The sequence below is a fragment of the Patiria miniata genome, unplaced genomic scaffold, assembly GCF_015706575.1.
Source record: "Patiria miniata isolate m_02_andy unplaced genomic scaffold, ASM1570657v1 HiC_scaffold_2, whole genome shotgun sequence".
Taxonomy (NCBI): domain Eukaryota; kingdom Metazoa; phylum Echinodermata; class Asteroidea; order Valvatida; family Asterinidae; genus Patiria; species Patiria miniata.
In genome coordinates, this window is record NW_024037058.1 from 12,746,308 (window position 1) to 12,760,190 (window position 13,883).

Consider the following 13,883-nt stretch of genomic DNA (forward strand, 5'->3'; position numbering starts at 1 on the left):
ACTTTTGATGCAGCATAGTAAGAAAAGATCAATTGTAAGGGCCGGACAATACTCTAAGAAAAGCGAAGCCGATGTTATGACTTCAAATGACAGTGATATATAGGCCAACCAACAACAATTTCCTGAGCATTGAAACTCTAGTAAAAATTGAAATTGAGCTTATTTCAAGAAACAGCATACAGCTAAGTGTAATGAGCTTTATTATCATGTGGAAAAAGAAACACGAGAAAGCAAACTTGAGAATATAAACACAGATGTCATATGAAAATCCGACTCTTATGAAAATCGGACCCCTTTTCCCTATTAATGGTTAATCCCTCGCACGTCACAGGTCACTCTCCCATATTACGCACGCGCAATACAACCAATGAGTCCACATTTCATGGAGTCGGATATTCACGCTACACCGGCAGTCGTGGACCTGGTACAAAAGGGTTAGGGCACAAACAATACGTCCATGATTGACCGATAGTCCATGATTGAAATTCGTGATGTACAAAACCAACGAGAGCTGTTGCTAAAAGAGTACAAACAAAGAAATGAGGATTAGAGACAATAGAGGGTCCACGCTTGCCGGTGTTTACAAAGATGGGTGCGTGCATGCGTGTAAAGTTGAACAGAGCAAATTTGAAAAGGCATGGCAATAAATGCAATGCAGATCTCTCAAAAAAATAAAATAATGAAATACACATAAAAATACTAAAATAATATTACTATGAGAAGGGTTTTGTCGAACACACAAGACACCATTGTTCTACTACGCATGGGGCCTTCACCCCTTACCCACTGCAGTCGCAATTTAAGATTTATATCTAAAATGAGTAAAAATGTTTCACTACGCAAAATGGGCGACGAAATGCCCATAGACTATACTCACAAAATTAACGGCAGCATTTGATAATCAAAATAGAGACAAAGCACTTAAAATTGTGTCTTTAATTTGTTGCTAATGTTGGAGCTCAGCTCCCACAAAAAGGCATATTCCTTTTTTTTAAGCACTGGGCCTTTTTCTTTGCAAATTTTCGTTAGGTAATACGCCGAGGCTAACAAGATTCATCATTTATACACATGATTAAAATAAGCAGTTTACAACAATAAACGAAGCAATGTCTTCAGAACACACGTTAGAGGGCATGGGTTAAAGAAACTATCCGTTTTTCAATTTCTGATCAGTCAGACTGATGTCCTGTTTGTACTCAATTTCCGTTATAAAGGTGAACCATAAATTTGAATGTTGTCACAGTATGTCATTATTCTGAGTATTGTACTGAAGAGGGAATTATGACATACCCATATCATAATATGAGGGCGTGTGTTAATCCAATCGAAACCAATTGTGTTCCTATTAAGGCCTTGGTACTAAGAGTCAGTCGACACTCAGTCGTCTTCTTCTTCAGATTCGGGTTCAGACTCGGAATATGACGATTCCTGCTGGTCAGCGGGTTCGTTTTCGGACTCAGACTCCGACTCACTCTCGGACTCGGGTGCCTCCTGTGCAGCGGGACTACCTTCGCTTTCGTTTTCGCTTTCGCTTTCATTCTCGCTTTCCGATGCCCCCTGTGCCGCTGGACTACTCTCATTTTCACTTTCCGAACCCTCACTCTCCGATTCCCCCTCGCTTTCCGATTCCCCCTCGCTTTCCGATTCCCCCTCGCTTTCTGCGCCTTCACTTTCAGACCCCTCCTGAACCGCGGGGGAAGACTCGGCTTCAGACTCAGATTCTGGCGGTTCGGAGGACTCGGGGGGCTCAGACTCGGACTCGGAAGGCTCTGGCTCCTCAGCGCTCTCGGATGAGTCGCCGTCTGGGCCTGCTGATGGTGCGTTCCCGCCACCGCCATCGCCGCCTACGCTTGAACCTGGGATGTCCGGAAAGAACTGCTCAGCCGGCGCTCCGGGAGCTTGCAGAAGGAGGGGGCCACCCGCACCTTGATTTCCACCTTGGGTACCCTCTCCTTCTTGTTCGGCAGCTTCACCGTCTTGCCCATCTTCATTTTCTGCTTCCTGTTCGGCAGCTTCACCGTCTTGCCCATCTTCATTTTCTGCTTCCTGTTCGGCAGCTTCACCGTCTTGCCCATCTTCATTTTCTGCTTCTTGTTCGGCAGCTTCACCGTCTTGCCCATCTTCATTTTCGGCTTCCTGTTCGGCAGCTTCACCGTCTTGCCCATCTGCATTTTCGGCTTCCTGTTCGGCAGCTTCACCGTCTTGTTCGTTGCCCTCTGTGTCCCCCTGGTTGTTGAACCCGAAGAAGGGGGTGTCCTGGCCCGTCTGTTCAGCAGCTTCACCGTCTTGCCCATCTGCATTTTCTGCTTCCTGTTCGGCAGCTTCACCGTCTTGCTGATCCCCAGCCTCTCCGTCTTGTTCGTTGCCCTCTGTGTCCCCCTGGTTGTTGAACCCGAAAAAGGGTGTGTCCTGGCCGGTCTGTTGGGGATTGGCCCCTCCACCCTGCTGGTTCCCGGCGTCCCCGTCCATCTCGTTGCTTTCATCCTCGGTTCCCCCTGTCGCCTGATTCACTGGACCTCCGAACCTGCTGCAGGGCCAGGAGGATACAACGGTCAGTCCGGACAACCTTGAAATCTTGCAGCTCTTCAGCTTGACTATGCATTCCGAGCCGTACTTCTTGCCGTCGGAGGCGCAGACTGGTTTACGACGGACGTTTCTACAATGTCGCGGGCAGTCGCTCTGGATAGGAGCTGGATCTGCAACAGAAAAACATGAAGTAGCTTAGGCTAGTAGCAGTACCCTGTAAATAAAAAAATGATGAATATACCCTTACCATTAGATAATGATTACTATGATTAATTCACCAGACCCACCGATATAAAATTATCTTGATGTGAGATATACATGGCTGATAGTGTCCCAGCCAGCAGCGTAGCCAGCGTTCTCAACAAAGGGGGATGGGGGGGGGGGGTTGAGGGAGAGTGCATGGGTGGAGAATTAAATTAGTGATGTCGCAATCGAGAGGTAATTACACAAGCCTGGTTTAATACGATAACCCGAAATCTGAAACCGTATGTCTTACCATGCTCCATTCTTAGAATAATAAGACTATATATTTTGCCACGCCCTTTTAAGGTTTTCTGTCCCTTTGAAGCAATTTCAGGTTAACGAAACAAACTGAGGCCGCCCAGATCAAAATTGATAAAAAATTATATCAGAGCATTTTCGATGGCATTGATATTCTCGTCACCGTTTTCACGAATTTAGTATTTCAGGCGAATTTAGTATTTCACGGTCTGAACAAACATTCGAGAGTTGGTCCTTTTTTCATTTAACAAGTTGAAACTTAAAGATGCATAAAATATGCAAGATTTAGGTATCAGAGGAAAGATTATAATCTTCATAAATATAGAAAACTTTAAGAAAAATAGGTGATTAGCTTTGCAGAATTAATCAATTAAGAAAAGTGGCTGTTCGTGAAAACGCTAAAGTGAGTACGCGCAAATTTCGCCCTACTGCGGTCCGAGTCAAGGCATTTTTGTATAGTACGCGCAGATTTTGCCACACTGCGCGTGCGCCTTAAAATTAGCCCCTTCGTGAAACGTTTCATTGCACGCGCCTGAAATTCGCCCCTTCGTATTAAGGCTTCATTTTATTTGCCGAAAGTTTAGTAACACCATAGAGTGCGGAAATTCGCCCCTTCGTGAAAACGCAAAACGGCACTTGTGACAAATTCGCCCATTCGTTAATTAGGTTAATTGGGATTCTAATCAATTTTTGAAAGTATAGCCTCACCAGGTTGTAGATATTGGTATTTATTCATATTGACCAAAAAAAACACAAACAAATTTCGAAAAACAGACGATTTTCAAAAAATTCGCCCCTTCGTGAAAACGGTGTTTCTGGGCCAAGTTTACGATGTCCGCAGAACACTATCCTTCCGCAATAACAATATGGATCCCCCCCCCCCTCTCCTATATATTCTGCCCGCCCCACTCCCTGCCAGAATTTTCGGGAAGACAAACAATTGGCTTGTTATTATTTAAAACTTATTCCGTGCCCGCTATAGAAAATGGTACCTAGTGCCCCAGAAATCGGACACCGGTTTACGCCACTTCACCGGGTAGGGAGATTTAAAAACATGAATGTTCTGAAGCTGAAAACTCAAGCAAACGCAACTTAAAAAAACAAGCATAAGCATAATGGCACTGCATAATTCAAAACAAGTCATCGATTTCCGAATTAAACTATGCAATAAATAAAGCCTGAACACAAAAATGTCCTAACGTGCGCCGGCCTTTCGAACCTAATTCCCTTCCCACCATAGCTTGTTAAGCACAGTTCCCGCCCCCGTCAGGTTAACATTCACACCCACCTTGAGGCCTGGTGACAGCCCTGCATCTCCCCCGATTGGCCACAGTGATCTCGGAGCCTTGCTCGCAGTTTTTCAGCACGATCTTGCAGGCATCCTGGTATGTGACACCGTCCCTGCCGCACACCCTGCCCTCGTAATCCAGGTTGTCCTTACACCGACGGTATAGGCTCTTGCATCTTCTGGCCGGAGCTGTATTTGGATCCAACAAATATGCCGTCAATGAAATCATTAACACATCCGATAGTCATGTTTTCTTTTTTTCACATTGACGGAAGCTATCACAGGTCAAAGGTTCAGGTAAAAGTCTCATGTCCTCTGAGCGGGGGGGAGGGGGGGGGGTTCCAACCCCCCAGCTCCGTCTCAAGTTTGTTTCTCCATAGAAACACATAAACAATAACGTGACCCATCCCCTGCTCCGACAACCCCCAAGAATTGTACTGCTAATAATGTCCACCTGTGCACAAAATTCGGAATGAGCCAGCTGGGTTACGGGGGTATTTGTACACTATTCTGTAAAAAAGCGAAAATGATGGTCGAATTTGAACAGCGCCACCATTGAAAGTATGGTACGAACTCCCCTCCCCAATATTGATTTTACGGAGGCCAAGTGTCCGGAGAGAAAAAATCTGTCTACATTTCAGCATTGATTTGCTAATGAGCCCCCCCCCCTACAAACATTCCTGGATCCGCCCCTGCTGAGGGCCTCGAAAATCACGTTTAAAAAAGTCTTCTAGTCAGTTACACTGTTAAGACGACTGCTGTCAAGCAAACACTGTCACACTTTAATAATAAATAAATAAAAATAAATAAATAATTAATAAAACTTTTCAAATACATATACCCAGCTTTCTTGAACACTGTCCCGTCCCCCACTATTCACTCTTTCAAAAAAGATAGCAGGGCACTAGAATTTGATATAGTTTTTTTCGGCTATATTAACACGTTTGTCATTCGAATTCACCGTTTCCAATATTCAAATTCGTCCATCAACTTCGATTTAGTGCACTTTCAATGTTTAATTTCATCATTTTTTTGTGTCAGACAATTTCAAATTCAGTTCAATCAAATTCAAACAATGAGCACACGTTGTAGCCCCGGAGTATTCGATTTTGTCTCGCCTATACACTAAACCTTGTTATTCAGAATTCAATTCGTCTAATTGATGGATAAGTAAATTCGATATCTGAATGCTGCCATTTGGCATCAGCTCAGACAAATTTGATCTGTACTGACGAATATTCCCGACCCAGTGACTACGGGTGACCAAACTTAAAAATGGAATGGTAAATGACTAAATTGGTTTTGGTAAAAGCTTGTGGAATTTTTCGTGGACGCAATTGAATGTTAGAGTTGGTGAATTTGAATAAAACAAATCCTTTAAAATAACCGGGAAAACCTATAGCAACATTTTAAAATGACTGATACTTAAAAACCTTGGTTGCATACAATGAAACAACAAAACGGCGGTGCCTCGGCACAGTTCTAAGCCGATACTTCCAGAAGTGAAAGTTCGCTCTAAGTTCTTATAGTGAAACTTCACTTCCATCGAGTGAAACAACCAACTAAATGTGACGAAGAGAAATTAAAGAAATCGAATTGCCACTGGTTTGATATTTTTCAGAGTATTTCAATCTAACATTGGAAGTGATTTTCACCCTACATTGCCTCGTATCGGTTTCACTCTACATGTATATGGACATTAGAGTGGCTGGTCAGTTTTGTGTTTGATTGGGCAACATGTCTGTTTACATGCGAAAAAAAGGAACTAATACAAGGCACCCTGTGGAGACATGTGTATAATAGGGAACAAAAGATTGTATACGTCTCCACAGGGCAATTTTATATATATGTGAATACATCAAGGTTATTGCGAAATAGATGTATGAACTTTACTCAAAAGTTAGGAATTTCCAAGGTGTGTTGATCAGTCGCAAATGAAACTATTTTTATGTAATGGATATTAAGTCCGAATTTCAGCCCAGGAAATCAATTATGGTTAAAATAAAAGCATTTTGAAACTTGATTTTCAAACTCAAAATTTAAGTACACGAGAACAAAGAAATGACTCCACAAGGATACAAATTTCAGTATCTGTGGTCGCAGTTCACTTTTTTTAGTTTGTGAAATACCTTTCGTTTTCTTCCTCAGCGAAAGTTAGACAGGAATGTTTTCCCCGACGCTCTTTCACAGTGTTTTGAGGGAGACATGAGAGTTCTTAGTTGAAGTCACATGAACACATACTTCATGATTTAATATCACATGCATAATAATTGACTCGTCTGCCCTTACCTGACTGCGCAACTGATGCCAAAGTGACCGCAATCACAAACAGAGAAGCGAGGAACTTCATCTAATGATAAAAGAAAAGAATGCACGAAATTAAAGAACACTATTAGCCTATATTTAATTTATATTTAACAGTTAGCCGAGAAGGACATCAAAATCCTTAAAATATGAGCCAGAACAATGTGAGCAGTGGCCTTCGTATGGAGAAGAGGGCAGAAAAGAACGGAGAATATTCATGAATGAATGGAAAGCGACCCCCAAAAAAGAACCAAAAAATTGAGAATTTTGAAAAGTTGCAAAAAAGTAAAAGAATAATAAAACAAAGAGTGCAGACACGTCAGCTCAAAGAAGAAATGGAAAGGGAATTCGAACAACACACTGAATATAAAAAAAATCGAAACCAAAGCACCACAGAATCAACTTGAGTTCAAGAACATAAAGAGAAACAGAGTCAAACACACCCAAAAAAATTATAAGAAGGCGGAACTCTACAAAATACAATTCAAATGCAGGAATAAAAACCAAACTGGCAGATGAAACCACAAAAACACACCACAAATCCAAACAAGTGCGTAAAATAATGAAGTGCTTAATTGTGGAAGTGGCACTTGAGGCAGTACTTACCCTCTTTTATAGTTGTCCGCTCTCGACCCGCAAAAAAACCACTGCAAAATCGGTCTCCGGGAGCAATACAACAAATGCCTTGGATATCGTGAATTCTTGTCGTTTTTATACACCAAGTACCCGTCCACAGAAGGGTGACTCGATGACTAATTTTGCTAGTGCACTAGTCCATCCCATGCCCATATTTGACTACTAGTTCCTGTACTTTTTATTAGTCATTAACCCCAGGGACTTAGCCCAATGAAAATTGCAATACTGCTGATGCATAATGCATAAGTTAAAAAACAAATCAGTTTCTGGAACGGAAATGTCGAGGATCGAAAGTAACTGGTGTAGCAATATTGAAACAACCTGACACTGATTTCATGTCTAATGTGGAAAGTTGAGAAAGTTATTTTTTCCCCCCAATAATATTTACAAGTAAAGAAAAGGGGTTTTCCTGTGCTGATCCCATACGCACCGTTTTCCAAGGATTTCCTCCCAACGTGAGGACTAATGTTTACAATATATCACTTTCCAAGAAGAGCGACCGGACCCGCGCTCAAAAACAAAATATTTTAAACAAACTGAAGGATTGCCTTCGCTTGAACTTGAACACACTACAACTTACTGACGGATATTGATGATTACCTACAAGGGTGTCACTCAGTATAATCAGCATACAAGATAGGGTCAAACAGGGGAAGTTCATGAGGCAAATTTTGTTTACAATTCGCAACAAACGTAAGGTTGAATAACATTACGTTCTGAATTTCTCCATTCTTCTTTAAGCAGCTTCAGTCCCTGGCTAAAGTAATAATTATTGGGTTACAATGGATAATTGGGAAGGACGAATTTCTACTATACGTTCCAAGCGTGAGTTTGACATTTCCATGAACTGTGTGCAGAAAAGTTCTTGCTAGACTTTACTTCCTTTTGATGATATATTTTGACCTTTACTGCGATTGGTATCTCGCAAGGAACGGAAACCTATGCAAAATCACGTTTCGAAAATACGTTCTTTGGCCTTCTATTTGACATCCCTAAAATAGATAAAAGACAGCCGTCTGAGGGAACCGCCCACTGCCCGTTCAAACCCCGCCCGATCGATCCAGTTCTGTTTTGCCATGAGCTACATCCGTGGCATTAAAAAAAACCCAAAAAACAAGTTCGATCGGAAATACATGTATCTATATCTCAGAAGCTGCGGGCCAACGAATTCGTTTTAAACTTAAACAAAAAAATCAGGTTTTTGACCTCAGTGAGCCCATGATTTATTTTATATAAGGAGAGGCACCACCTGACCTTGCTTGAGGGCCGCCCCAGAAGCAGATTAACGCACGGCCCTGGGCCGCACCTGCAGGCACATTTGGGGGAGGAGGGGAGGGGGAGGGGGCTCCCACATAACGTTTACCACACTTCGTCGCCTTCGGTGGGGAAAAGGTTGTTTCAATATGAGAATGTACACTAACTGCGAAAAATGTGAACTCCAGGGAATTATCAAGTATAGCGTATCGACATTGGGTCGAAGGGGGCAAATAGTTTGGCCCGATTTTTGATCTCTTTCCTTCAGGGTTAACAGCGGGGTGAGGTATTACTATTATGGCAGTAGTTGTGAGATACTTGGGGGGGGGGGATTTCGGACCGTGAATTTCGTGACTAAAATTTTTCAAAAGGTTCCAACCCAAGTGTTGTTGAACATTGAAGTAACGCTAAGTTATAATAGTCAATTGCAACTTAACCCTTCGATCCTATGGTCCCGCAGTTGTTCATAACAAGGTGTATGGCCCGTAGAAAAATAACTACTGAAACGTAAAGTATTTTATCAAAATATAAGAAGAGAGACCTCGGTCTGTGGAATGTTTTACCCTTTAGGTATTCAAATGAAATCAAATATGGGTAAATTTTACTGTAAATTTGCCCGTTGTTATGCGTTTACTAAGGTACTTATGAAATTGAATTCTTGATCAAACTCATTCATGGCATCCACGAAATTGTATGAACTTTTGAATTTCATTGAACTTAGAAAGAACGCCAACTAAGGAAATCGAACGACTCCTTTTTGACGATTTATGCTGATGTAAGTCATATAGCATCGGCGGGTCAGTAAATTGAACGTTTTAGTTGAATTGGTCAGGAAAACCTTTGCCAGAGGATTCTTAAAGGGTTCAGCTGCACTCATCGAGGGCAAGACAAGGATGCAAAACAAAACAAAACGAAACGATGATGGTGTCAGAGCAAATACAAGCAGGTAACATTGAACTTTTCACGGCCGATTTTGGCGATAAAGGTCGCGTCCCCGCCATGCACCCAACTGACGGAAGACGCTCAGGGTTCAAACTCGTCATGATGTTTAAAAATACACGTGATGGAGGACATTGGGATGTCGTTATTACTCACAAAACATTGTATGGCCCTTCATAGAAAAAAACTCTCGTTTGAAAATGAATGCCACATGTGTTCCGTGCTCTTAAGGTGCATTAGTGTGGTCTGGTTGTTTAATTGTGTTGTTGAACTTGTTGTTTGTTCTTGAAACATTTTTTCGCGTGGTGGGGGTGGGGGTGGGGTGGGGTGAGGGACTTCTTGAGGGAAAGCCCCTATGTTGTAACCAATTTAGCCGTGCATTCCAGTACATAATCATGTTTTCTTTCCCCCTCCCCCAGGAAATAAATCGTACAAGTAATTGCCACAACTCGTTAAATATATTTTTTTTCGGAACGGAGGTTTTTGACACACCATGGGCAAAGGAATCAATGGAATCTAAAGATAAAAAGGAGGTGGGCTTGTTGTAATTTGGAGTGTCATCCTAGCGGTTAAGAGCACCGGACTCATGCTCTGGTGTTTCAGAGGCAATAGTGACGTGGGTTCGAGCCCGGGCCCGGACACTTGTGCCCTTAAGTGAGGCACTTAACCATTATTGCTTCGTCCTTCAGACGGGACGTTAAGCCGGAGGTCCCGTGTGTTGTATAAGGCCTAACGCACGTAAAAGAACCCAGTAAAACTTATCGGTAAGAGAAGGGGTTTGCCCCGGTGTTTCTGGCCTCGTAGTTATACTCCCTTATGGAAGTCCTTAGGAGAAGAACCAACCAAGTATATACTATTAAGTATTTGTTTTGAGCTATTAAGAAGCCCAAACCACGCATCCCGCTTTCAAAGAAAAGTGAATTTGTGTGGGACAGTCCCCAGTGGCTGATGATGACGTAGCCCGATGGAAAGATGCACGATCAAGACACTGACCTCCATGCCCCCTGAAGTTGCAAGTCAGGTAAGCAACGTGCCTATGCGTGGTGTATTATTCTGAATGCCCTTAATATTAAACAATTGCCCGTCGCTTGCGCTGAAAGAACAAAAAAATCTACACTCTCCGTGTACGCTCTCCAAAGTATCGTATAGTTTCTTTGTTACTCCTGACGAATTCTAAACTTGTATGTCTTTTCTAAACGCAAAAGACTTTTTTCCCAAGTTTGCCCACATACAGAAACGTCCGGAGAATAGACTGGTTCCCGAACCCTACTCCGGGGCGGGTGACCATGCAGTTTATCATTTTAGAACGGAATTATCGTCGGGCCGCAAATTATTTAAGATGTGTACTTTAGTTTGCATAACCAAACGTTAGCCGAATTATTCCTTATATAATGACTCATTTTAAAATGTAGGCTATACGTTTGTAATGCCAGAATAATGCAATGTAAAGAAAAAAAATTTCGAGGTGAAACTTTCCATCTGCCCTCCGCAAAATAAAAAAACCGGGGGGGGGGGGGGGTGCTTGCACCATTTCCTTGAGGGGGGGGGGGGGCAACTGTTAAAAGCGGACAATCATTGATACTATAATACGTGGCGCTGTTCATCACTGTTCATCATCAGCGTCCCGATTTCGCTATTAAAATCTGTACCCCGTTGTCAGGTACTCTGCAACTCTGCACCCCCCCCCCCCTCCGGGTAGAGTGATCACAAGTATTGATGCAAACAGTCAGTTCCCATCATCATTGACCGAATTGCTCTTACATCCTTCATTTTGATTGAGTAAAAATGTCCTAGTCCCTCTAGAAATATTTTAATTCTGTTGCAGATGAATAAAAAAGATATTGATTGAATTAAAGAACAAGGCACGTTTTTTCATCCTATGCTTCTATGATTGCGTTCTCGGTGTGGCAGATTTTTGTTGTGGTCTCATGTTTAATACCGGCAGAATGACAGATTTCATTTTTTTGTTTGGTCTCATGTTACCGGCAGAATGACGAACACATTTAAAACCACTGGGGAAAGTTTAAAGGGAATATGCATCATTTGCTTTTGCTGTAATTTTTAGAAATGGATGGAATTGGGGGGTTGGAAATATATAGCAAATATAGTTACACTGACTTTTTGGATGGATTCAATGGTATCTAGTTTTGTTGTTGGACTTTGTGTTTCAACTCGAACATGTTATGGAAACGAACACAATGTACGTCTAAATAGCACAGCATCAAAACTGTGCCGGTGACCACTGACGGGCTGTAAATATGAACTTCTTTGGAACTACGGTAATATAATCTGAAGAGAAATAGTTACTCAGAAAGATCAGTCAGAATCGGTCGGAAATGACTGTTTAGGAGTGTTTTAGTCGGATCTTAATAAAAGAGAAAAGAAATATGATTCAGTGGCACACCCAAGTGGGGGGGGGGGGGGGGGGGGGGAAGGGGGCCTTGGGGGGGGGGGGGGGGCTTGCCCCCCATGTATGTGGCCTTTTTTCGAGTAGTATAGTAGGGGTGTAAATGGCACCACCAACGTCAATGTTGTCTGTCTCCCCCCCCCCCCCCATTTTTTTATCTGCTGTCAAAAATGTTGGGCAACATTTTTGAAAAACATTTAAACTTCTAAAAAAAAAGTTGTGCCCCTATAGGTGAAATACTTGGTGCGATACTAATAGGATTGAGCGACACTTCCAAAAGTAGTGAATATCTGGAAATCAACCTCAAATCCTGTTTCTATGTAGAAATAAAGCAAAATAGTACTTGATTGATTGGAGGGGAAAAGGGTATATATAAGTATACGACTGCGAAGATTGATGGACGGTATACGCTCTCCACAATATATTTATCTCGAAATATATTTATCTCGAAAGTTAAATACATGTATTTGATTTTACAGCTAATTGTTGGTGAATTCCCCTTCCCAGTAAAAAGGGGGGTACTCAATGATAAGACTGTATTTTTTAATCGAGGCTGCAGTACAAAGTTCGCGACTCGGCCTCTTAATCCAATGCCGGAAACAGCAAGTCAGAACTGCCCCATGTGCAACCGGATGACAGAAATGAATCACTTCGTTGTAGGCTTCATATCGCTATAAACACTGATGACGCGTATACTGCCAGAGTCAAGGTAACCATGGTTACAAAGTTCAGAAAAAAAGGGATTCACTCGACCGGACTCCGGAGGTGGGGAGGGGCTATTTAATAAGGTCTGGGAAGTTGAAGTTCGAGGAGGGGGTGGATAAGAGGGGTAAGAGTGAATTAAAGTACATGTATAAAACGGGCTGCAAAATATAATAGCTTTCACTTTTCAAGACATCACTCAAGTGAAATACGGCTCCGGTTATATGCATAAACAGTAGATTGCGCTTCGTCACCACGCGTGAGAGTTTTTACAGTGGGGGAAACGATTGGCGTGCACGTTGTCAATGCGGTCAATTCAAGATTACCTCCCAGTTTTCTTCCCAGTATTTTCTTTTGAACCACTGAGGGAGTCCATAGCTGCAATTTTCAATCTTCCGGAAGTTACGATTGTAGAACAACCATCATCATACTATAGGGTGGGAACGTCTACAAGGTCCGAATCATTGAGCAAAATATAGAAGGGAGGGACCTTAGTTCCCTCTTAGTTCCGCCCTTGATCCACTAAATAAGAGTTCTGGGGGGGGGGGGGGGGGGGGAGAAAGCCCAAGCCCAAATGGATGCATCTTTGTATTTTGAACGTTGATCCAGCATTAGGTGCCGTGGCGCTGATGTTAGAGTGTTAAGCTATTAAAGCCAGTGGAGTGTACTTTATTGGCCCTCTCTTTACCCACTCGAGTCCTTAATTTTTGGCCTTGTTTCAACAGGACGAAGCGGAAATAGAAGCAGAAGACTGGTCAGGGCGAGATGAGAACAGTTCACGGATATGTGGGCCTAAAGGCCATGACCATTTTACCACATTCAGCGTTCAGTAACCTTACTAGCAGACCATTGTGCGCAAGCAGCAGATGTTAATAACGGAATGATTCACAGACAGTTTTCTTCCCTTAAAAATAGTCTGGAGTCATGAGCGTAAATTCCGGGGGGGGGGGGGGGGGTAGGTTATATATGAACAACAGAATCGTCCCCCAGATTTTTGCACCAAGAAAAAAAGTTTACAGATTTTCAAAAGTTAGTGTAAAACGTCGTATTAGTTTCAGATCTGATAGATATAATCGATCACAAGGGCGCTGTTTAAAATAGTCAATTTAAACAGCGCCCCCGTGGGATAAATGATAAGTTCCCCCCCCCCCATTTATATTGTCCGGCGTTCGCGTGTCCAGAAAAAAATCCTGGTTACGTTATTGCGGTTACACCTCCCCATTTAAATTAATACATGTATTGCTATATACGCTCTTGCGCATCCCTCCACTTCCCGACGGATTTACGCGCCTGTTTGGAGCCTTGAATTGCAAATAAAGGTGAGAA

At 42.5% G+C, this 13,883-nt stretch overlaps 1 protein-coding gene across 1 annotated transcript; it reads right to left on the reverse strand.

Moving 5' to 3' along the window:
* Nucleotides 1-441: 441 nt before the first annotated feature.
* On the reverse strand, nt 442-7,482 carry LOC119726546 (spore wall protein 2-like). Its single transcript, XM_038198278.1, has 4 exons — nt 7,226-7,482; nt 6,605-6,665; nt 4,316-4,504; nt 442-2,696 (listed from the first exon to the last, which is right to left on the reverse strand). The coding sequence occupies exons 2-4, from the start codon at nt 6,663-6,665 to the stop codon at nt 1,378-1,380; spliced, it is 1,569 nt and encodes a 522-aa protein (XP_038054206.1). The 5' UTR covers nt 7,226-7,482; the 3' UTR covers nt 442-1,377.
* Nucleotides 7,483-13,883: the final 6,401 nt, after the last annotated feature.

What these genes read in the sequence shown, in the direction of transcription:
- LOC119726546 (XM_038198278.1), bottom strand. Translation starts at nt 6,665, where the DNA reads ATGAAGTTCCTCGCTTCTCTGTTTGTGATTGCGGTCACTTTGGCATCA. An exon ending in GGCATCAGTTGCGCAGTCAG is followed by an intron (nt 4,505 to 6,604) that starts GTAAGGGCAGAC and finishes ATCCAAATACAG; the next exon opens with CTCCGGCCAGAAGATGCAAG. An exon ending in GGCTGTCACCAGGCCTCAAG is followed by an intron (nt 2,697 to 4,315) that starts GTGGGTGTGAAT and finishes TTTCTGTTGCAG; the next exon opens with ATCCAGCTCCTATCCAGAGC.